Source organism: Elephas maximus, chromosome 12, assembly GCF_024166365.1.
Source record: "Elephas maximus indicus isolate mEleMax1 chromosome 12, mEleMax1 primary haplotype, whole genome shotgun sequence".
In the NCBI taxonomy this organism is placed as follows: domain Eukaryota; kingdom Metazoa; phylum Chordata; class Mammalia; order Proboscidea; family Elephantidae; genus Elephas; species Elephas maximus.
Genome location: NC_064830.1, coordinates 40,973,724 through 40,996,537, shown reverse-complemented (window position 1 = coordinate 40,996,537; position 22,814 = coordinate 40,973,724). Strand labels below are relative to the sequence as shown.

Sequence of the window (22,814 nt, the reverse complement as noted above, 5' to 3'; positions counted from 1 at the left end):
TGAAACAGCTTGAGAAAACAAGATCTTACAATGTACACCATCTCTGTATTTAAATAGTTTCATTTCTATTCATGAGCTCCCTGATTAGATACATGGAAAATATCATCAGTAAAATATGAATAATTCTGACAAATTAATAGCTGATTTTTTTTTTTAAGAATGAAAATATGTGTAAGCATCTCATCCTCATTAGATAAAGCTGCCGTCGGGGGTGCTTGAAAATGGAAGCCCGCCCAGCCACGGCACGAAGCTCTCTTACACAACAAGCAACCAGACAAAAGCCCCTGGCAAGGGGACCTCCAGTGAGCTGTGCGGGGATAACACAGCCTGTGTGAAAGGGCAGTGCTCTGTCCAAAGACAGGTCAGGGCACACACACATTGGCCAAGTGTGTGAATGTTCTAATTTTCATCAGTCCAGTGGGGTAGGCAGAGCAAAGACGACAGTGCCCTGGGAGCAGGAAAGGACCTCAGGAAGCATCTCATTCCACTGCCCATGACATCGTAGACTATTTCCACAGTTACGGATTAGGGAGAGATTAAAGTGATTCGCCTGAGGCACACAACTAGTAACGGACAGAGCCAAGGCTTGAATTCCAGTTTCTGGACTCAGAATCCAGTACTTTTTCCAAAGGTTGTTTTCTAAATTAAATCCCAGTCATTAGATATTTGAGTCCCTGGGTGGTACCAATTGTCAATGCACTCAGTTGCTAACCGAAAGGCTGGAGGTTTGAGTCCACCCAGAATTGCCTCGGAAGAAAGGCCTGGTGATTTACTTCTGAAAGATCAGTCACTGAAAACCCTATGCAGGACAGCTCTCCTCCGACACGCATGGGTGGCTGAGAGTCGGAGATGACTTGACGGCACCTGGTCCTGGTATAGTGCATATTTTAGTGCCTGCCTCCTGCTGGTGCCTGTGCTGCGGAGTGGGGTACAGACAAACAGGACATAGTCTCTTCATTCAAGTCCAGAGTCTGATGCACGAGGGAACAGCAAACACAGGTGTTACAGATTGAATTGTGTCCCCCCAAAAGATATGCTGAAGTACCTATGAAGGCGACCTTGTTTGGGGAACGAGGGTTTTTCTTCGCAGATGTTAACAGTTAGCAATGTCATATCAGAGTAGGGAGGGTTCTAATCCCTTCTGAGTGGCGTCTGATAAAAGGCAAGCACACATGGGGGAAGAAAGACGCTATGTGACAATGGAGGCAGATGCCTCTGTAAGCAGCAAAGCAACACCAACGATTGCCAGCAGCCACCAGAAACGGGGAGAGAGGCACAGAACAGCCCCTCGCTCAGGGCCCTCAGAAGGAATCAACATGGCTGATACCCTGGTCTGAACTTGAGAAAATTACTCCCTGTTCTTTAAAGCCACCCCCTGCATGGTGTTTTGGAGCCCCGGTTGCATAGTGGTTAAGAGCTTGGCTGCTACCCAAAGGGTCGGCATTTCAAATCCACCAACCGCTCCTTAGAAACCTTATGGGGCAGTTCTACTCTGTCCTATAGGGCTGCTATGAGTCAGAATCCACTCAACCGCAACAGGTTTGGTTTTGTTTTTTGTGGTATTTTGGATAGCAGCCCTCAGAGACTAAGATAACAGCCAATCGGGATACAGCGTAGGAGGAGGTATGTGCTGAGGAAAGGGGCATTCAGTTTAAAGGCAGAAAGACTGGTCTGCGACTTGGCTCTGCCACTTCCTACCCCTTCAATCTTGGGCATGTTACTTAATATTTTTGAACCTCAGTTTACTCATCCATAAAAATGGGAAAAATAATTCCTACTTGACAGGACTACTACAAGACACTCAAAAGTAGTTCTCCTAGTTAGCGTTTTTTTTTGGTTGTTGTTGTTTGTTTGTTTCAGGAAAGAGAACCCACCCAAACCAGCTCATGTTAAAAGGGGTGGGTATTTTTAAGGCTAAGGGAAGGTCTTAGAGGAACCTGGCAGACATTAAGAAGCAGGAAGAGCTTCAGAGACCATCCACAATTAGCTCTGTGTCTCTTGCTCAAGGTTCACCTACTCTCAGGGTATCTCGTCCCTTTTTCATCGCTCTCCCAATCAGCTACCTTTGAGACTCAACCTTGTTATGCACAGAGCTCCATAATAATTGCTCTTGTCTTGCTTCTGCACTCTTAGTTGTGTCTGTTCTCTTAGTTCTCATTCCCAAGAAAAGAAATCCAATTAGTCCAGCGACATTTTTATAGTTAAGACCAATAAGCTACATGTTGCTTGCCAGATGTTTCTTTGAAAGTCAGGTGTGCACCCCTATTCCAATAAATAAGCCGAGGCTGGAGAAGTGGGGTCATGTGACCTGTTATCCAACAGCAGGGGTTATGAGTGGGTATGGATGTTAACAAAAGGTGGCGTGGACAAGACAAGCAGCCTAAGACATATCTAATACTGAAGTCACTCAAAGGTGCATTTCCTCTTCTGCACTAAAAGTTATGTCATAGGAGCACAAAAGAGGGAACAATTAATTCTGCCCTGGGAGGAGGCCAAAAGGTGGGTAAGTCCAGAGAGGGGGATGAGGATGGCATTCCAGGCAGTGCAAATAGCATGAAAAAGGTGTGATTGTGGTGGGTGCTTTCTGTACCAAGGATGAGCTTCGAAAGGCAGATGCTTGGACTTCTTCCTATTGGAACTGGGGAGGCTGAGAGTATGGACTGCATTTTAGAGAGCTTACTCTGGAGGCCAGTGTGGAAGAGGAACTGGTAGGGAGAGCAGAAAGGCAGGGAGACCACTGTGGCCATTCAGGTCAGAACTGGTGAGGGTCTTGCAGACTAAGGCAAGAGCAGAGAAGATGGAGGGACAGAGATGGAGAAGAAGGAGAACTGGGAGCCTGGCATACAGGAATGGAGAGTGAAGAGGAAAAGGCTGGGGGACTCCCAGGTTTCTGAGTTGGGGACTGGGTATGTCATGGATTGAATTGTGTGCCCCCAAAATATGTGTCAACTTGGTTAGGCCATGATTCCCAATATTGTGTGGTTGTCCTCCATTTTGTGACTGTAATTTTATATTAAAGAGGGTTAGGGTAGAATTGTAACACCCTTACTAAGGTCACATCCCTGATCCAATGTAAAGGGAGCTTCCCTGGGGTGTGGCCTGCACCACCTCTTATCTTAAACCCAGTGCCGTCGAGTAGATTCTGACTCATAGCAACCCTATAGGACAGAGTAGAACTGCCCCATAGAGTTTCCAAAGAGCGCCTGGAGGATTCAAACTGCTGACACTTTGGCTAGCAGCCATAGCACTTAACCACTACACCACCAGGGTTTCTTAGAAGAGATAAAATGAAAGGGAAGCAAGCACAGAGTTGGGGACCTCATACCACCAAGAAAGCAATGCTGGGAGTAGAGCGCATTCTTTGGACCTGGGGTCCCTGCTCAGAGAAACTCCTAGTCTCGGGGAAGATTGATGACAAGGACCTTCCTCCAGAGCCAACAGAAAGAGAAAGCCATCCCCTTGAGCCGACACCCTGAATTTGGACTTCTAGCCTACTAGTCAGAAACTCTGGCGGCGTAGTTTTAATCCACCAGCTGCTCCCCGGAAACTCCATAGGGCAGTTCTACTCTGTCCTATAGGGTTGCTGTGAGTCGGGTTTGGTTTCTTTTGGTAGCCTACTAGACTGTAAGAAAATACATTTCTCTTTGTTAAAGCCATCCACTTGTGGTATTTCTGTTATTGCAGCACTAGATGACTAAGGGTAGATGATGTTCGCTCTCTGAAGTTTACTCTCTTCGTCCTCTGTTTCCCATTTGAGGGAGCTTGAGGAAAGATGATCAGTTCTGTGAGGGCTTACAGCATGTGAGGGCCAGCCAGCAGGCAGGTGGACCCTAGGAATAGATCTAGGCATCAGCAGTTTATAGCAGAGGGACAGGAATAGCACCTAGAGGGCTGGAAGAGAGTGAGAAGGGTTTCAAGCTGCTTAGCCCAGGGGATGGAAGAGGCCGCTGACCAGGAGCAGACGTGGTGGCCTCACTGTGTGGTTGTCTTTCACGTGTGGGAAAACTCAGCACAGAGATGTGACTGACATCATCCCCATCACCTTCAATCATTGCCTCTTCAAAAGGAGAATCCGAGGCCACTTAGGGCCCTGCCACCACTGTCCTTGAGGGGCAGGCCCTCAACTCTGCCTTTTCCTGAGCAGGAGTTAGTGGTCACTGGAAGAACTCCTCCTGAAAACAAACACGTGGGAAATCCCCAGCCCACGCACGTGTCCCTGGACTAAAGGTCAGTCCATCTAAGCTCACGGCCGTAAGGACAGTAGGGTTTGGAGGCCGGCACTGGGCTTGTACACCTACCCACCTGCAGAGGTGCTTGGAGTGTGCCCATAGAAGGGGGAAGACTCTTAAGGGGTTCAGGCAGAGGAGAAACTTTCTAGATCATCGGGGTCCTCTGTCCTTTTTCAGGCAGTGGCCTCCACAGAGCAGGAGGTGAAACCTGCTGGCCAGCACAAGGGCTGGAGTAGCCTCAGCCCTTTGACAAAAAGGGCAGCAAACATGTCCAGCCCATGAGGCCCTCAGGATCTGATCAGGAAGGAAGACCTGGGTAGGGCTCAGCATGGCATCTGGGCTGGTCACTGGACTGGCCCAGGCTGCCCTCCCACAGTCCGGAGGCCCCTGTGATGCAGGCTGGGAGCCCTCCATTTAAACAGGCCTGAGGAGGGAGGGTGCATCAACCAGCATTAATATTGAACGACTGCCATTCTGTTTACTTTTACAAGCCCCAACTTCCCATAAATCCAAGTCAGAATCAATCATCTCTTATGGAAGATATTAATGGTAATTCCATTATTTAAATCCAATCAATGCAGGCTTTTGTGTTTTTTCTTTTCTTTTTTTTTGGTCTCTTTGTATGGAAGCCAAGTAGTTTGGAGGGGTTTCTGACCAAGGAATGGAAAAAAAAGTCAAATGAGCTTGCTCCCATCTCAATGCACCAGTTAGATAACTGCTCGGGAAAAGGGATCAGGTTTCTCTCCATTTACTGTTCAGGGTGGGGAGGTTTCTGTCCCACTGGCCTAGGAAAAATCAAAATTCTCCTCTTGCATTCACTCTGCCTTGTCCGAAAGCCGTCAGGGACACGCACTGTCACTGCGTTTTGAACGTGAATATCAATGAGCTAGGTGCAGTGGTTAAAAGCTCAACTACTAACCAAAAGGTCAGCAGTTCAAATCCACCAGCCACTCCTTGGAAACCCTATGGGGCAGTTCTACTCTGTCCTATAGGGTCATTATGTGTCATGGATTGAATTGTGTCCCCCCAAAATATCTGTCAACTTGGCTGGGTCCTGATTCCCAGTATTGTGTGACTGTCTACCATTTCGCTGTCTGATTGATTTCCTTATGTGTTGTAAGTACTATCACTATGATGTTGATGAGATGGATTAGCGCCAGTTGTACTGATGAGATCTGCAAGACTGGGAAGTGTCTTGGGCCAATCTCTTTTGAGACATAGGGGAGAGAGGCAAGCAGAGAGACAGGGGGACACATACCACCAAGAAAGCAGTGCTTGGAGTGGAGCGCATCCTTTGGATTCAGGGTTCCTGTGCAGAGAAGCTCCTGGACCAGGGGAAGAGTGATGAGCGGGAACCTTTTTCCAGAGCTGAGAGAAAGAGAAGACCTTCCCCCGGAGCTGGCGCCCTGAATTTGGACTTCTGGCCTACTAGACTGTGAGAAAATAAATTTCTCTTTGTTGAAGCCATTCACTTGCGGTATTTCTGTTACGGCAGCACTAGATAACTAAGACAGTATGAGCTGGAATCGACTCGACAGCAATGGGTTTATCAGTGAGCTTAGCTGCAATCTACTGCTTTCCAATCAGGCTTTTTTTTTGTCTCTCTCTCTTTTTTTTTTTTTTGACCATGAACCCAACTTTTTCAGGAACTGGCTTCAACAGCCTACAAAATAATGTTTAGCGGAAACAAGTGGGGGCTAATTTGTTCCTAGAAATAAAAAGGCACATAAGCAAGACAGAAACCTACTGGTCCAGGAGATCAAACAGGCCAATGGAAACCTCCAGAGAATACACGCCTGCAGCAGTGCCTTGCCCGTGGTAGGCTGCCCAAAGCACATGCTTGATAAATAAATGAATTCGTGTGTAAGGATGCTGTACCCCTGATTCTCCATCAGCTGAAGCAGGCTGGAAAAAACCATTTAAACACCAGGGTAGATGGCAGCATGAAGGTCCCAGGGTGGGGCAAATGGTTTGCACCTGTCTACTAACCAAAAGGTTGGTGGTTCAAATCTCCCCACCAGTGGCACAGAGGAAAGGCCTGGCGATCTGCTCACATGAAGATTACAGCCATGAAAATCTTATGGGACAGTTCTACTCTGTAACACATGGAGTTGCCAAGAGTCGGAAACAACTCAGCAGCAACAGGTTTGGTTTGTGTTTGTTTGTTTGTTTAAGGGGGAGTATAATAAAATTGCTTCTGTGTATTGTTGAGTCAATTCCAACTCATAGTGACCCCATGTGACAGAGTAAAATTACCACACAGGGTTTTGTAGGCTGTAATCTTTATGGGACCAGATCTCCAGGTCTTTTCTCCCTTGGAGCTGCCGGTGGGTTTAAACTGCCGACCTTTTTGGTTAGCAACCGAGTACTTAACCACCATTTCAACAGAGCTCTGCCTGTATAAGGAAGAGGACTTTACACCACAGACCGTGGACCTGGAGTGGGCATGGATGGGAATCTTGCTGGTACCTGCCTGAAAGGAAGTTCTCTTTTTCCCTGGCTGACTTCCTCTCTCGTTTAGGGCAGAGCTGGGGCATCATCTCCTGCAGGAAGCTCCCCCTCACTCTGGCCAAACCTCCATTGCTGCACTTTTCTCTGTTAGGTGCTGACGCAGTTGCATGTCCACCTCCCTCACTCCCAGGCCAAACTGGTCCACATCAGCCTTCCCAGTGGCCAGCTCAGTGTTCTGCCTGCTGGAGGTGCTCTGCCACCAATGCACACCCTGAATGAAGCCTTGCCTCACACGTTACCGTGAAAGCTGTTCTCTCGGGAGGCCTTCCTGGCGAGGGATGCACTGGAGGCCGTCTTCTGAGAACACTTTAGCGTGGTGGAGGCACGAAGGACTTCTGAGTCACTCTGCTTTAGGAGGCTGCTGGGGACTAACTGTTCTCCATTTCCACTCAAAACAAAAGAAGGGAAAATGGGCTTAAATTGCAGCAAGGGAGATTTAGGTCAGATAGAAGAAAAGCCTGCAGGAGCTACTGGAAAGGGGATCTGGGAGCTGATGGAATTTCCTTCCCTGGAGGTCTTTGGGAACAGGCTTTGGTGTCGGGGCAACTCATCCCCAGGGGTCACTGTCAGAGGACGGAATGGGCATAGGGGGCCACCCCTGTGCTTGACTGGGGCAGGGGGCTGCCTTCACAGCACAGGATTGAGCAGTCCCACAGTGCCCTCTCACTGGAACAGGAGGACAAATTACATGTGAACACACATGTAACAGAGCATTGTTTCTTGGGGGCTGTCGGAAGGTTAGACTTTCTATTTGTTATAGCCCACAGAAATGCCATGCTCACTGCCTTGTGACAAAATTTGATTTCTTTCCTTCCTTTGATTGCTGGGCTGAAGAGTATATCCCCCTGCAAATAATAACTTTGCTTTCTTTCAATCTATCCACAGCCAGGGATGGAAAATCGCCACCTGTTCCGATGGGCTGGAGGAACCTGCCTGGAAGTGAGAGCTTGCTGACCTCCAGGGGCTGGCAAAGCGGGCTCTGAGGCCAGAGCTGCCAGACTGGGAGTCCCATGGAAAGAGCCCCTGAACATGGATTTTGGGATGTGCCCCTTCTTCTCTGGGGCAAGCAAGAGGCAGACTGGAATCCCAGAGGGTTCCAAGGTGGCAGCCAAGGTCAGGGGCACACACAAGTGTGGAGGCAAAGGTGTGACCTGCCTGTAGCAAATGTATAATATTCTATGTATGTGTCTTGTTTCACGTCGGCGGCATTCCCTGCTCCGTTTCCTGTCCCTACACTTGTTTCTCTTTCTCTTCTCTCTCCTACTTCTGATTTACATTGTCTTATACAGTTCCTTTTAAGTTGCCTTCTATCCTTCCTGGAACCTGGGGAGGTAAAAACAAACAGAATAGAAAGCCTTGTGCTTTCTTCTGCCTGGGACCCAGGCACAGCTCCTTCCTGCAGCCAGGCCCCCAACCACAGAAGCCAGGCTCAGCACCCTCAGCTCTGATAATCCGACCCAGGGAGTTGCGGCCAGAGTTGCCAAGAGAGCTCTAAAAAGCCAGTTGCTGTCAAGTCAATTCTGACTCTTGTGACCCCATGTGTGTCGGAGCAGAACCATGCTCCATAAGGTTTTCAGTGGCTGATTTTTCGGAAGTAGACCTCTAAGCCTTTCTTCCAAGGTACCTTTGGGTAGACTTGAACCTTCAACCTTTCGGTTAGCAGGCAAGTGTGTTAACTGTGTGCACCACCCAAAGACTACAATTCTGTTGTTGCTAGATGCTGTTCAGTCGGCCCCTGACTCACGGTGACCCCTGCACAAATGGATGGGACCATTGTGATCCACAGGGTTTTTATTGACTGATTTTTGGAAGTAGATCACTAGGCCTTTCTTCCAAGAGCTCTCGAAGGTCCCATAAAAGAGTATTGGTTAGTTCACAGCATCTGTCTGCTGGAACGGAACTGGGGTGAAGCTGGGACTGACAGGCACAACCTTGCCAGAGCTTAACTCTGCCCAGGGCAGCGGCTGTGTGCACCTCCTCCGCCCTCCTGAGTCAGCCTGATTCAGCCCAAGATGAACTCCAGGCGAGATCCACAGTGCTGATGTAAACAAGGCAGCAAGCAGGAGATGCCCCAGCACTGCAATCTTCCTCCAAGCCTGGTTGCATGAGGTCAGGAATGGCATGCAGATGGGCAGTCCCACTCAGCAATGATGGGTGGGGTGGAGGGCCACCCAGCAGTTTATTCTAACTGTAGAGCCTCGTTTGGCACCTGGGCTAGAAATAGCTTATCTGCAAACCTCAGAGTTTATTTTTGTGGCAAAGTTTGATTTTCCAAGCAGCCTGTCTCCTTCCTCACCTTGCACCTGCCCCAGTGGCCAGGCCTGCCAGGAATAGTTGTGAGGATGTGCCCTACACAAGGGCACCTGGCCGAGCCGGAGGAGGCTGACCTTACCTGCAAGCCTTGCCATGCGCCCTGGGGTAGGCTGGGTGCTCAGGAAACAACCAAACAAAAAAAAAACCCAAACTCACTGCTGTCAAGTCGATTCCCACTCATAGCGACCCTATAGGACAGAGTAGAGCTGCCCCATAGAGTTTCCAAGGAGCACCTGGTGGATTTGAACTGCCAACTTCTTGGTTAGCAGCCATAGCACTTAACCACTACGCCACCAGGGTTTCTGGGTGCTCAGGAGAGGGGCCTTTTCCTGACTGGCACAAAATCACTGAATAAATAGGCTAGTGGCCCTGCCAGGCTCCTGCTCAGCAGGAAGCACCATGTGCACAATTGTTGACTGACTGCGTGAGGATGCTCCTCAATATTGCAGACTTCTGTTTCTTGTTGGGGATCTCATTACTCTTCGGAAGAACTTTTAAAAAGAACTCTCAGAAGAACTTTTAACTTTTGGCTTCTAATCATAAATTAATGTCTCTCTACCTCTCTCTGTCTCTCTCAAAAGAGCAACAAGACGGATAATGCCAGGAGCACTTGGGGGCTGTAGGATGAATACCCAGCACATAGTGAAACAAAAGGGCTTTTTCAACATTCATTCATTCAAGCACTTATTGGCACCCACAGTGTATATTGTTCCAGCAATATACAGGGTCTGGGATGCAAAGAGGACAGACCAGAGTCCACAGGAGCTTGCAGTCCACTGGGGAGACCAGAAAGTGAATACATGCTTATAATCTGACAGGACAAACGCAACAATCAGAATCTATACGAAGTGCTAAGGAAGAACAGCTCATTCACTCAACAAACATTTCTTGAGCACCTCTTTTATGCCAGGTATCATGGTTCCTGGCACTGGGGATACAACAGAGATCCTAAGAGACCAAAATCCTCAGCCCAGAGCTTACACTGGAGGGGATGACAGTACTTAGCAACTACCTTAGTTTGGTCCAAAGCACAGGCTTCAAAGCAGAGGTGACTTTAAAATGGAAACTGAAGTCTATGGAAGTGTATGTGTGTGGAGCACATTCCAGGCGGTGGAAAGAGCTTGTGCAAAGGCCTGGAGGTATGAAAGGACTAGAGATCTCAGAGCAACGTGCTCAGGGAGACCTGACAGCCTGGAGATGGAGCTAAAAAGGCTAGGACCTCTCCTGAGAGGTCACCCTCTCAGATAACAAAGACACAGCTGAAGGTTCCCAGAGCACTGGCCAGAGACCATTCTCATAGCCAAGCTCCCTCTGCACTCCCTGACCCCAAAACAGAGACTTTTTGCCAGCCTCATGCTCTGGACAGCCAGTGCCCCAACCCTAATTTCTGTTAGGACATCCAAGGCTCAAGTCTCATGACTTAGAAATGTTACCTCCTCACAACCTTATGCTTTTAGTTTGCAAAGTGTTTTCACACCATTTCCTCCACTGAGTTATGAGGGGACCCCTGGAGGGAAACAGAGGGGAATTACTGTTGCCATTTATGATACCAAGGAGCAAACTGAGGATGAGAAAGGGTCATTGTCTTGCCCAAGGTCACACTGTGAATTAAATCAGAGCAGAAGGCCACGTCTCCTGGTTCCTAATCTAGAGCTCTCTCCCACCTGCCATGAAGATGCCACTCCTTATACTGAAGCCCAAAAACCTCTGAGCAAGCGTTAATCCTCTGCCTGCCTGCCTACCACAAGTATTAGCTGAGCACCTGCTTTGTGTCAGGCCTAGCGGTGAGTGGCCATTGGCTGGGACTAGCCCAGGCCCACCCCCGACCCAGGAAGGAAACAGCTACGTCTGGGTTGTCCTTCCTCCCTCTTGCTGTGACCCAAGAGGCCTAAAGACCGTGGGCTGGACAGACACAGGCTATCCCTCGCCTGAAGCAAGTTGAACAGGGGACAGAATTAGCATCACTCCACTTGCTCACTGAGTCCTCTCATTCCAGGTCACTCAGAGGCCCATTAATGACAGCTGCCAATACACATTTTGACTCTTAAGCTAGACGGTAAGAGAATGGGGGAGGTTTAAGCCTCATTCACAGCGCTGGAGTTCGCCCCTGTAAGACAGACGCAGCCTAGCAACCCTCACAGGCCTTGCCTTTGATTTGTAGCAACTCATTTAGATAAAAGCATCTGTTTCCTAAGGTAGCAACAACAAAAATTCACTAAAAGCATATTTCTGCTTTTACAAAGCCACCAAGTAACAGTGCAGGAGGTAACAATTAACCTGGCCCCCTTCTCCATGTACACAGGCAGGTGTTTAAAGTGGGAAATGAAAGTCAGCAAACAGAGGAGAGGTTCTTTGCAGGGTCCCTTCTCAGATCGGCTCGGATGCAGCCCCACCAGCCAGCCAGAGCCTCGCCCACCCATTAGCGCAGAGGATGCGTCCTGCCTTTCCATCCCAGAATAAACAGTGCGATTATTTATTTAGCACTAGTTCAAGGCTCTTTAAAATGCATCCAAAGTCTTCTGCCACATTGCAAGGTGCTGCAGCTACTGACTATGTGAGTTGGGTAGTGCACATCTGACCCCGCACCACCTAAACAAACTTACCTCTTGTTAGTCTGCTGTGACTACCCCCACGGGGCCCCCCCAGGCCCACAGGGCCTATGTGCCCACCCAGACAGACCCTTGTGCTCCTAACTTATCCCACATGTTTGCATTCTCTGCCTCCAGGCTTTTGTTCTGCTAAGCCTGAGTCTTCCAGAAGGCCCTCTCCCCATCCCTACCCATCTGCTGGCAAAGTGCTCCCAAACCACCCACCTGTGAAATTTTCTCTTCTTAATGTCCTGATGGTATTACTCTCCCTGGCACCCATTTAGAACTCAGGTCTATTGGGTGGTATAAACAGTTAATGCGCTCGGATGTAAACTGAGAGGCTGAAGGTTTGAGCCCACCCAGAGGTGCCTCGGAAGAAAGGCCTGGTGCTCTACTTCCGAAAATCAGCCAGTAAAAACCCTGTGGTGCACAGTTCTACTCTGACACACATGGGGTCACCATGAGTTGGAGTGGGCTGGATGGCGACTGGTTTTTCTACTTAGTCCAAGTGCAGTTCTTCCATCATCCAGAGTGGTCAGGGCTTATCCCACACTCACTGTGAGCTCCCTGGGGACAGAGAGCAGCACTGTAGAGCTGGGCACAAAATAAACACTGGGAAGTCTTGGCAGGAAGTAAGCTCTCAGGTGTTTACGGATAATGAACCTGAGTGCTTCACTCAGAGAGTCTTATTTAACCCAGTGTCACCTCATGTGCTCAGGAGGGAGCAGGGGCTGGAGCAGCTCATACAGCTGCCCATCTGAGGGCAGTGAGAGTGCCACCCCTGGGGACCCGCTCACCCCTGGCCAGAGCCCTCCTGTCAGCTGCTCCAAGGATAGCACGTGGAGGCGGGCCTCCCTGGCCCCTGCCAGGCCTCAGGGTCACAATATGATCAACTTCATATTTGAGACAAGTTTAGAAAGGCACATTCCATATTCAAAGGGATCTCACATCATTCCTTCATTCGTTCATTCATTTGGGAAACATTTATAGCGAGGCAGCTTAGGATAGTGGGTAAGAGCATGGATGCTGGAGTCAGACTGCCCCGGTCCTGATCCCAGCCTGGGTCTTGTCACTTACCAGCTTTGTGACTTTGGGCAAAGTAATTTAACCTCCCTGTGCCTCAGCTTCTTCACTGCAAAATAGGGATTCTAATAATACCTGCTTCATCTGGTTGTTGTGAGGACTAAACGAGTTAACAAATAAAGCACTTAGAATAGTGCGTGGAACACATTCCCACAGGAGAGTTGGTTGTAATTATTATTCTAAGGGTTTCAGATCACAGCCGAGCCGTGGACTTGACTCATACTCCCTTCAGGACCAAATGTGCCTTCAAAGAATATGTTGTTGCACCTCTACCTGAAACCTGGGCTTGCCGAGTGCATCCAGTCAGTGCAGACATCTACTCCCAGGGGAGATGGCCCTCCTTGGCCCACAGGGGTCCCATACAGCCACTGGGCTGCATCCTGCTCCGATACACCTGGGGCCCCTTTTACTCACTTCTGGTGGGGAATCCCCAAACACCCAGCACAGCCCGTATTGTTTACTGTCCACCTCTCCCTGCCCCAGTCCTCTGAAAGAGTATCTGAATCTCTCCTCAGTACACACTATGGTCCAGCAGCTTTAATCCAGACAGTGGACAAAAGGCCATCAGGGACGCTTGGGCCTGTCCCACTAACTGGCTTTGGGACCTGGAGTCATGTCCCTGCCCCTCTGCGGTCTCAGTTTCTTTATCTGTAGCATGGGGGAGTTAGATTCATGGTTAATCCCATGGGTCAGTCAGAATCTGTCCCCGGGAGTGGCCCTTGGGATGTGGCCACATGGGGGCTGCAGAGGCTCCACCACAGTTAGCACTGTGGCTTCAGAAGGTATGTCAGCATGTCCTTGGGGCATCTGTCATTAGCCATTATGAAGTCATTATCCGGTAAATAATTCATAACCCAAGAGATGGGATAAGCCGACAATAAACAATAATTCATTTAGAATGCGCCCTGGTGAGGATGAGGGCGGTAGAGGTGGTGCAGCTCTGTCCTGAAGGGCAGCTCCCTCCTCACCTCTGGTGTTCGCACAGCTCTCCTTGACAGCCTGCTTGGGCCTGGCCCCCTCTCTGAAGCCCTCTTTCACTACCCCTGACCAAAGGGACCACCCCTCCTCTGAGCTGAGGTAGGATTTATTCTCTGTAACCGCAACATTCATTAAGTGCTTACTAAGTGCCAAGAACTATGCTAAGCAATTTACATGCCCCTTCTCAGTTAATCTTCCCAACAACCCTATGGAGGGAGGTACTGCTATTATCCCCTTTTATAGATAAGTAAGCTGAGATTTAGAGAGTTTAAATAACTTGCCTAAAACCATTTAATTTCAAAGCACTGGGTCTGGGATTTGAACCCAGCTCTGTATGATGACAGTTCATACTCTGAACCAGTGTGTCCCTTTTGCTATAAGCTTTAGCCTTTCATCACTTGTCTGGCCTTTGTTTCTGTGTGACCCATGGTTGCCTAGCTAAACTGTGAGTCCTGGGAGCTATATTTCCACTCAAGCCTCCCTCATGAAGGCTGGGTCCCAGAAGGTATTTTATAAAGGCTGTAGACCACAGAAAAGCCCTGGTGGTGTAGTGGTTAAGAGCTGTGGCTGCTAACCAGAAGGTCAGCAGTTCAAATCCACCAGGTGCTCCTTGGAAACTCTGTGGGGCAGTTCTTCTCTGTCCTATAGGGTTGGTATGAGTTGGAATAGACTCGATGGCAGTAAGTTTTTTTTTTTTTTTTTTTCTGTATAGACCACAGGGAAACCCCGGTGGCGCAGTAGCTAAGTGTTACATCTGCTAGCCAAATAGGCTGCTGTTCAAATCCACCAGGCGCTCCTTGGAAACTCTATGGGGCAGCTCTACCCTGTCCTATAGGGTCGCTATGAGTTGGAATTGACTCGATGGCAAGGGTTTTATTTTTTTTAATAGACCACAGTCTTCCTAGCTGCCTGGCTTGTTAGTGGCATTTGAAGGCCAAACCAAGGACACTACAGAGTGGATGGGGAAGGGATATCTTCCAGACACGGTACCTGAACTTCCCATCTTCTAACAGACCTGCTACATTTCTCCTTATCAGAGGAGACACTGCGCCCTTCTGGTTGTGCTCCCTCAGAGAACTCCATCCTAGTGAAGGCACCCTGGGCATGAACCCTGGCTGTGTGTGTTGCTCGAAAGGACAGGTTAGCTCTTTCGAGAGCTTCTCTTCTCCTTCCCATGCCATCACCGTGCCCACAAAACCAATAGCCTGTCCTCTTTCTGCAGGACCATTTCAAAGGCCTGCCCAGAGGTTCCCACCTCTAAGCTGCTCCACTCTAGGTTTCTCCTGGGAAGGAGCACAGCAGACATCATCAGCACCATACAGCCAGCCTCCCCGAGGCCTGGAGTGGTGACAGGTCTTGATTACAATTCTCACGCCACCCAAACCGACCTGAGTCGGGAGTTCTAAGGAGCAGTGTGGGGTTGCTGGATGCTGAGCCCTGTAATTGTCACATATCTGGAATGTTGCACAAACCTCTGTGGCCAGGCTGTGTGGTGCATGAAAGCCACAGCGGTTCCACGGACGCTCATTTTCCAATAACTTGTGGTAACCAGGCCAAGTAGGGGCCCTTTTAGCCTTTTGACCTCTCCTACTGTGGACAGCAGGGCAGGCAGGGCTGGCAGGCACAAAGGGCAGGAGGACGGGCCACCTTGCTGCTTTCTAGAACGGCCTGAAATAGCCAGAAGCCTCCTATTTCCTTTGAACAGAATTGCCTCACAGGAGAAGCTTGCCCTGTCCTATTTGCCGGGCTCTCACACTGACACACATCCCCTGTCCCCTTCCTGAACTCCTCCGCTTCCAGGAATGGTGGAAAGTCCCACTCGGGGCATCTGCTTTTTGCCCATGATCTCGGCTTGGAGTTCAGCTTGGGGTTGAGTCAGGCCTACCAAGGAGGGCGGAGAAGGGTGAGTACAGCCACTGTCCTGGGCAGAGCTGAGCTCTGGCAAGCCTGTCCCTGGCAGTCCCAGCTTCACACCACTCCTGTCCCAGCAGACAGATGCTGTCTTTTATGGGGCCGTGAAGAGCCGTTGGCTGAATTGGCTACAACTCCCTACTTGGAAGTATCAGAACCCAGGGTGCTGACCCTGGCTTCTATGGTTGGGGGCGGGGGTCTCCAACCCAGGCTCCTGGAGGGAGGCCTCACTGGGGCATAGAGCTGTGGCCAGGTCCCAGGCAGGGAAAAGCTTGAGGCTTTCTATCCTGTCTGTTTTCACAGTCCCAGGTTCCAGGAAGGATAGAAGGTAACTTAAAAGGATCTCTGTAAGACAATGGAAATCAGAAGCAGGAGAGAGAAGAGAGAGAGAAACAGGTGTAGGGTCAGGAAATGGAGCAAGGAAGCCCGCAGATGTGAAACAAACCACCCAAGCCAAAACCAGACCTGTTGCCGTAGAGTTGATTGGGACTCATGGCATCCCCATGTGGTACAGAGTAGAACTGAGCTCCACGGTACACATACATAGAACTTTGGACATTTGCTACAGGTGGGGCAAGCACTGGCCTCTCAGCCTGGCAGTGCTTCTGGCCTTGACTGCCCATTGGAACCACCTGGGGAGCTTTACAAAAATACTAAGGCGTGGGTCCCAACCCCAGAGATCTTCATTTAGTTGATCTGGTGTGTAGCCTGGATATCAGGATTTTAAGAAATTTCTGTCGGTGATTTAACATGCAGCTAGGGCTGAGAACTACTGCTTAGAGAGCCTGGGAGATGCAGACGAGAAGCTGATCCGTTACAACATGATTTACGGGGTCTATGAGATACTCTTGACAGTGACTTGGGAGAAGAATGTGTCCGTGCTGAAATCAGAGACATTTCTGCCAAGGGTGCTAGCAAAGGGGACACCGGTGACATGATAAACAGTAACGCAAAACCCACTGCCATCAAGTCAATCCCTTTTGATTAGCAGCCAAGTGTTTAACCACTGCACCATCAGAGCTCCTTTGATAAATACTAGTTACCACAAAAATCCTAAATATGGGTACATGGTTATGATTTGTAGGGCTGCAGATACTCTAAAAGCCTGTACAGCCCATGCAAAATCATTTTGGGGAAGGATGAGGCAAACAGGCTTGACAATATGAAATAGCCCAGGTACCCAGCTTTCGGATGCCCTGGTCCAGGGGGCCGACTTTAGAAAATCTGAAAGAATGGATGAATGGCATATCATCCAGGAATACTGTTTCACAAAATCTTCATAACTTTGAACTCAAGGCTCAGAATCCAGGAGTCTGGTAACACCTTTGAGCTGATAGTAGTAGTTAAGCTTTAAAAAAAAAACACTGATGGCCGCCCTTGCAAGAACAATTAACTCAAAATCTCTGGGAGAAGGACCCAGGCATCTGCAGTTTTTTAAGCTCTTCCCGTGATTCTAATGTGCATCCAGGGCTGAGAACGGCCAGTCCACGTAGCACCATTCCTCTCTCCCAACCTCTGAATCTTGTCCTGAGAGGTAGGAGCACTAGGGCTTATTCCCATTTTACAGCTGAGGAGACTGAGGCTCAGGAAGTTTTATGGGACTTGCCCAGAATTAGTGGCAGACTAGGGACTAGAACCCAGGGGCCTGCCTGCAGTCCAGGGTCCCCTCCACCTCACTGCCTCAGGGGACAGTCTGTGCTGTGAGCTCTGAGATGGACATCATCCTATGTCATGATGTTCGCATGTGTCGGGTCCTGTGTTGAGTCTGTGGAGATAAAGGGGAGGCGCCTGTCTTCAAGAAGCTCATGGTCCAGGAAGGGAGATGAGAAGCCCAAGGGAAAGGAGATAGAGATTCACAGTCTTGGGGGAGGTTGAGGCTCAGGGATCACAAAAGGCTTCATGGGAGACAGCCGTCAAGCAGGGGTTGCTGTGGACAGGCTGAGTCCGAGATGCAAGTCAGAAAAGTAGGTAACTGCCATTGAGGAATCGGCTGGAGTAGTGGTCTGAACCTTAGAACAGAGGTGCCGTCTGGGATGAAGCTGGCGCACAGCTGAAGCAAAGGGAAGCATGGGAAAGCTGAGGAAAACCTTGTACCACAACCAACCTCATATGCAGGTGGGAAGAGGAGGAGGAGCTGCAGTGGCCAGAAAGACAGCAGAAGGATACAGCCCACAGCAGGCCTGAGGAGAAAGACTCAATTTCTCATGAAACTAGGAGGAGAGGTCATTTGTTAAAGAGTGAGTGAGCAGGGCAGGTTGGGGGTCTTGAGGATGATGGGACAGGTCGGGAATAGCTGTAGGGAATTGGGCAGGGAATGGACCAGAGACGCACTGATGATTGCCTGGACAGGGCTGAGGGTCCGGCCAAGGCTCTGCTGAGGAAATCTGTGCCTGAGCAGGTTGGCACAGTTATACAGCTTCTCAGGGGTCTGAGCACCCAGATGATCAAGGAAGTAAGCAGCTGTGGAGGTCCCCAGAGCGGGGCCAGGACAGGCAGCCCTGGTCCAGTGACAGGGGACTACACAGTTGTCTGTTGGCGAGAGCATCACTAAGAAGGCTGCCCACAAGGACCATTCTTCAGGTGGAAGCCATGGAGGCCAAAAGGGGATAGACAAGGAAGAAAAGGAGGGGAGGAAGATCTGGAGATCTTTACGAAGCAAGGCAGTGAAAGAAGGAAAAGGACAGGAGAGTGTGGTCAGAGAGGGTGCCTTCAGGGTTGATTTGTGGGAGGTGGTGCTGTGGTGAATGAGGAAGTCCAAGGCACCACATCGGTGTTCTTAACCAAACAGTTCACCTCCTGAAGCTCTGCAGACATTTCCAGTGTTCTGTGAGGATGCAGGGCATTTAGTTTGCTGAGGACAGGGGGACAAACAGCCTGGATGGGCAGTACTACCACAGCCCCAGTGAGGGAGCTAGGCGTGCTGTACAGGTGAGCTCTCAGTGTGGATGAGGACCAGCACCACCCTGCATCACCTCTAAAGCCTGGGAGTCTGCTAATGCCATTCTTGGCTTAGCCTTCGGTTCTGCACAAACCAGGTCCTCCTCAACTTCAAATCCTCACCTCAGCCATGCCTATCCCTGCCACAGCCATACACTGCAAGACAGGCTTCAGATCTCAGCCCTGCTTGCACTCGACTACTAACCTAAAGGTTGGCAGTTCGAACCCACACAATGGCTCTGCAGAAGAAAGGCCTGGCGATTTGCTTCCATAAAAATTACAGCCAAGAAAACCCTATGGGACAGTTCTACTCTGTAACACATGGGGTTACCATAAGTCAGAATTGACTCCATGGCAATTGTTTTTTTTTGTTTGTTTTTTTAGCTGGTTCTGGTCTGCTGTTTGGTGACTTGGGTGATTTTCATTAAACCACTGAAAAGCAGAGAGCAGTCCCTCATGCTCTGCTCCTGAGCAGGCCCCATACTGTAACAGGACCCACAGAGCCCAGTGAGGTGGCCCAGTTTCCACAGAAAACCGATAGCTTATTCCACTGATCACCATAGGCCACAGGAGGCTGTGGAACCCTCCTATCTTCTTGGGAATCAATGAAAATCTGCACATGAGGGAAAAGCACCACCAGCACTAGGGCTGGTGTGCTACTGATGCTCCCAGGAACAGTTGTGGCTGTGTGTGCAGTGACGTATTTATTGAAAGCCCTCGTAGACACTGGCTGAAAGTGTAGAGGGAGAAGAATACGGAGGTGAATCAGACATGATGTCCATCCTCCAGGAACTGACCAAGTGGTAGGGAAGTCAGATACGGGTTCACAGTGGAGATACCAGTTAGGTGGGAGCAGAGATCTGAAGCCCACAAGGAGTGCACCCTAACAGGAACATCTAGAGAGACCACCTCCAGGCCCTCTCCTCCTAAAATACACGACTCTTGAAGGCCGGGATGGACAAGAGCCATGTGCTGGCAGGGAAAAACAGATCCAAACTGAGGGCCGTCACTTCAGGAACCAAAACACATCGCGTCCGGCCATTCTATTCCCTCCACCCCCTGCCCCTCGCAAAGTGTCTGAAACTTGAAGGCATATCCTTGGAGAGTTGACTTCTTTGAAGAACATCTCCTGGATGTTTTCTCAGACACTTCATTCCCTGTAGGAGCTGGGAATGCTATGGTCACCAACCCCAGAATTAACTTTCTTGTTTTCCAACTTCCCTTTTCTGATCCCACTGACAGATACAGGTGTGAACCTTTCCACAGTGCCCGGGACAGCTAAGAGCTGGATGTCATGAGGTATGTGCCAGCAGCCCACCAGCTCCCCAGGTCAGGAGTCCCCCGGTCCCGCTCTGGTTGCCCCTCTGGGTGCATGGTGGATGCTTCTTCCATTTGAGCAGCTGATCCAGACCCAGCCTGGAGCCTCCTCCCATGTCCTGCTGGCAACCTTGGCCACTGGGATCCCAGAGCTGCATCTTCTTCTCTGTGTGCAAGGGCTTGGGGAGTGGAGGGCCATCCCCATCCCACTGTCTCTGAGTCCAAAGAGCAGGCCCTTTGACAAGGCAGGAAATGTGCTGGTCTGATGGTCTGGCCGTTGCTGGAGTTCAGGCCACAAGGTGGCTCCAGGCAGAGACCAGGAGGCTCCAGATCAGAGGGCACCAGGGTACGGTGCTGCCGTGAATGGCCACAGCAGTGGTTATTGGGCTACCATGGCCTGTGCTCTTCCAGTGCCAGGCTCCATGCGTTTCTGCAGAAGTAGCTTGGGCCTGGTGACTTCTAAAGGCTCAAGTACCACAAGGACATGCTAGGCTGGGCCCACTCAGCACTCTCCAATCCACTTGGAGGGTAGAAAGTGGCCTTTCAGATTCTTTTCATAATGTGTGCTGTATTTTCCTCCAACTCTCCTGACTGTCTGGTTTTCAGAATCTAGGTTTGAGAGTTCTGAAGCAAAATTTTGGGCCAGACCTCTGTAAACTTAACTCAAGGAAATAATCAAATGACTATGCCACGATACATACGGAAAAATGTTTGTTGTAGTGTTATTCGTAATAGTGAAATATTCAAAACACACTAAATGTCCATCATTAGGGAACTGATTAGGTAAATTATGTCATACCCATATACTAGAAAGTCTTTAAAAATGATGACATAGGTTTATGTTTACTGATACTGGAAGGTACCTGTGACATATTGCTAAGTCAAAATAACTCATTACCAAGCATCAGGTACAGAATGACCCGTTTGTGTGCCACACACTCATGCACACACACTTTACGTATACACGCAGGGAAAGAGACAGTACAATGGTTCTCTCTAGTGAATATGATTATAAGTGATTTATGTAATTTTAAGTACCATCTTTTAAAATCTTTTTCAATAGACAAATAATATTTAATGAGATTGATACTATTTTAATAACAAAAAGTTAAATTATAAAAAAAAGAATTACAGTTTTTGAGGAGCTAAAAGGTCACCCAACTGCTGGTCACCCCCAGATCCAACCTCCTGAGGAAACCCAAGACCCATGTGGGAAAAGAAGTGTCAATGGGATTCTTTTAGGTTGATTCCAGGAGGGTTGAGGCCAAGGTGGCTTAGCTAAGCCCTGGGCACCAGTTAACCACAGGCCTGTGGAAAGATCTCACAGAACGAAAGGGTGAGAGGACCAGCTATGTCTTCTTCATTTCCCCCAGAAACTTAGTGCTAGACAACCTAGCTGGCCATGCCAAGGTCTGAGGCCTTCTCTATCTGCAGACCAGGTAAGCTGAACAGAGACCTACCTTGTGTCGTCCGTCTCTGGCAAGCTCTGGATTCGTCCCCAGGATGCAAAACCCTCGATGGCCACCAACACTCAGAGCTGCATGAGAAGAACCGGGAGGCCACACAGTCTAGAAAACGAGAGGGGAAAAAAATGTGGGGGTGGGGAAAAGACATCACCTTTTGCGAAAAGATCTATTTTGAATGCCAGTATCTTAAATGATCTCCACCCGAGGTGGATGCTGGTCCTTGCCTTTGATTTCCCAGACACTGCTGCTGTCTGGGAAAAGAGGGGCTCACATGCGGTATGCCCAAACCCTGCCATGTCACACCGAGGTAATGGGGGAGATATGGCAGCAGAATGCCTGCCACGGTGGACACTTAATACGTAACCCCCTCCTATCCTCCAAACACCAAAAAAAAAAAAAACCCAAACTGGTTGCTGTCTATCTGTTCTGGCTCATGGCAACGCCGTGTGTGCAGAGTAGAACTGCTCCAAAGGATTTTCAAGGCTGTGACCTTTTGGAAGGAGATCACCAGGTCTTTCTCCAAGGTGCCCTTGGGTGGGTTCGAACTGCCAACTTTTCCGTTAGCCTAGTGCTTAACCATTTGTGCCACCAAGGGACTCCTCTCCCAAATACACAGCCCTAAACCCCATGGTTGAGCCATTAACACTGAATAAGAGAGAGAACAATGGCATTGTCTTCCTTCTAATTCAACCCAAGAACTCCAGAGGTGGCGAAAAATAAGAAATTCAAGAGTTTAGTCTAAAGATGAAAAGAAACTATGGGACAAACTCTTGAATCACAAAAACAAACCATTACTTTTTTTAGACAATGGCCAAGAAGACCTTGAGGAGGCAATGGATGGTTTTGTGGAGAGAATTTTTTTTTTTTTTAAATATAGATTTAATACCTAGTGAAAAGAAGCTATCCATTATGGGGAAGCAGGGCTCTACCTAGTTCCTTCTTTCAAATGTAATAGATGGGAAACCAATCTTCATGACAGGAAACGGCATCTTCCACAGCAAAAAACGCATGACTGCCATTACCTGGGAATCAATATATTTTTTAAACTGAATATATCATTATCAATTGATTTTCCTTGTTCTTCTTAGCACTCCAGAGTCCCGGGTAGCAGGGGAAAGCTTTAATGTGATATGGAGGATTTGGACAGGTAAATAGGTTATTGTAAACTAATGCCACCTTATGGCAGAGCTTCTCTCTGACAACACGACAGAACTTTTTCTCGGATCCTCTCAACCTAAGCCTTTTCAGTGCGTTCTGACAGAGATACACATGTGTCATATCAAATAGCCATTTTAAAGCTGAAACTGGCAAAAATATAATTTTTCCCAAGGATAGAGTCTTCCCTTTACTATTACAAAATAACGTCTGTGGGAAAGCGTGGTGCCATGGATCACTTTTATGTGGCCTTTCTCTCCACAGTCTTGTAACTCCCACCAAGTGACTGGGTTCAACTATGCAAACAAGGGAATTTGAAAGCTTGC

General features: G+C 49.0%; 1 protein-coding gene across 9 annotated transcripts in view; it reads right to left on the bottom strand.

Moving 5' to 3' along the window:
* Positions 1-22,814, bottom strand: part of KLHL29 (kelch like family member 29) — a 392,553-nt gene that overhangs the window by 263,432 nt on the left and 106,307 nt on the right. For 6 of the 9 annotated variants that reach the window (XM_049904624.1, XM_049904621.1, XM_049904626.1 and 3 more), the window contains exon 2: positions 21,328-21,435. The exons of the other annotated variants lie outside the window; for them this stretch is intronic. Coding sequence is in view for 4 of the 6 variants with exons in the window: in XM_049904621.1 (XP_049760578.1) it covers positions 21,328-21,435 (108 nt within the window). In the remaining 2 variants the exon portion in view is untranslated. The remainder of the gene's footprint in view (positions 1-21,327; positions 21,436-22,814) is intronic. 9 annotated transcript variants of the gene reach the window in all.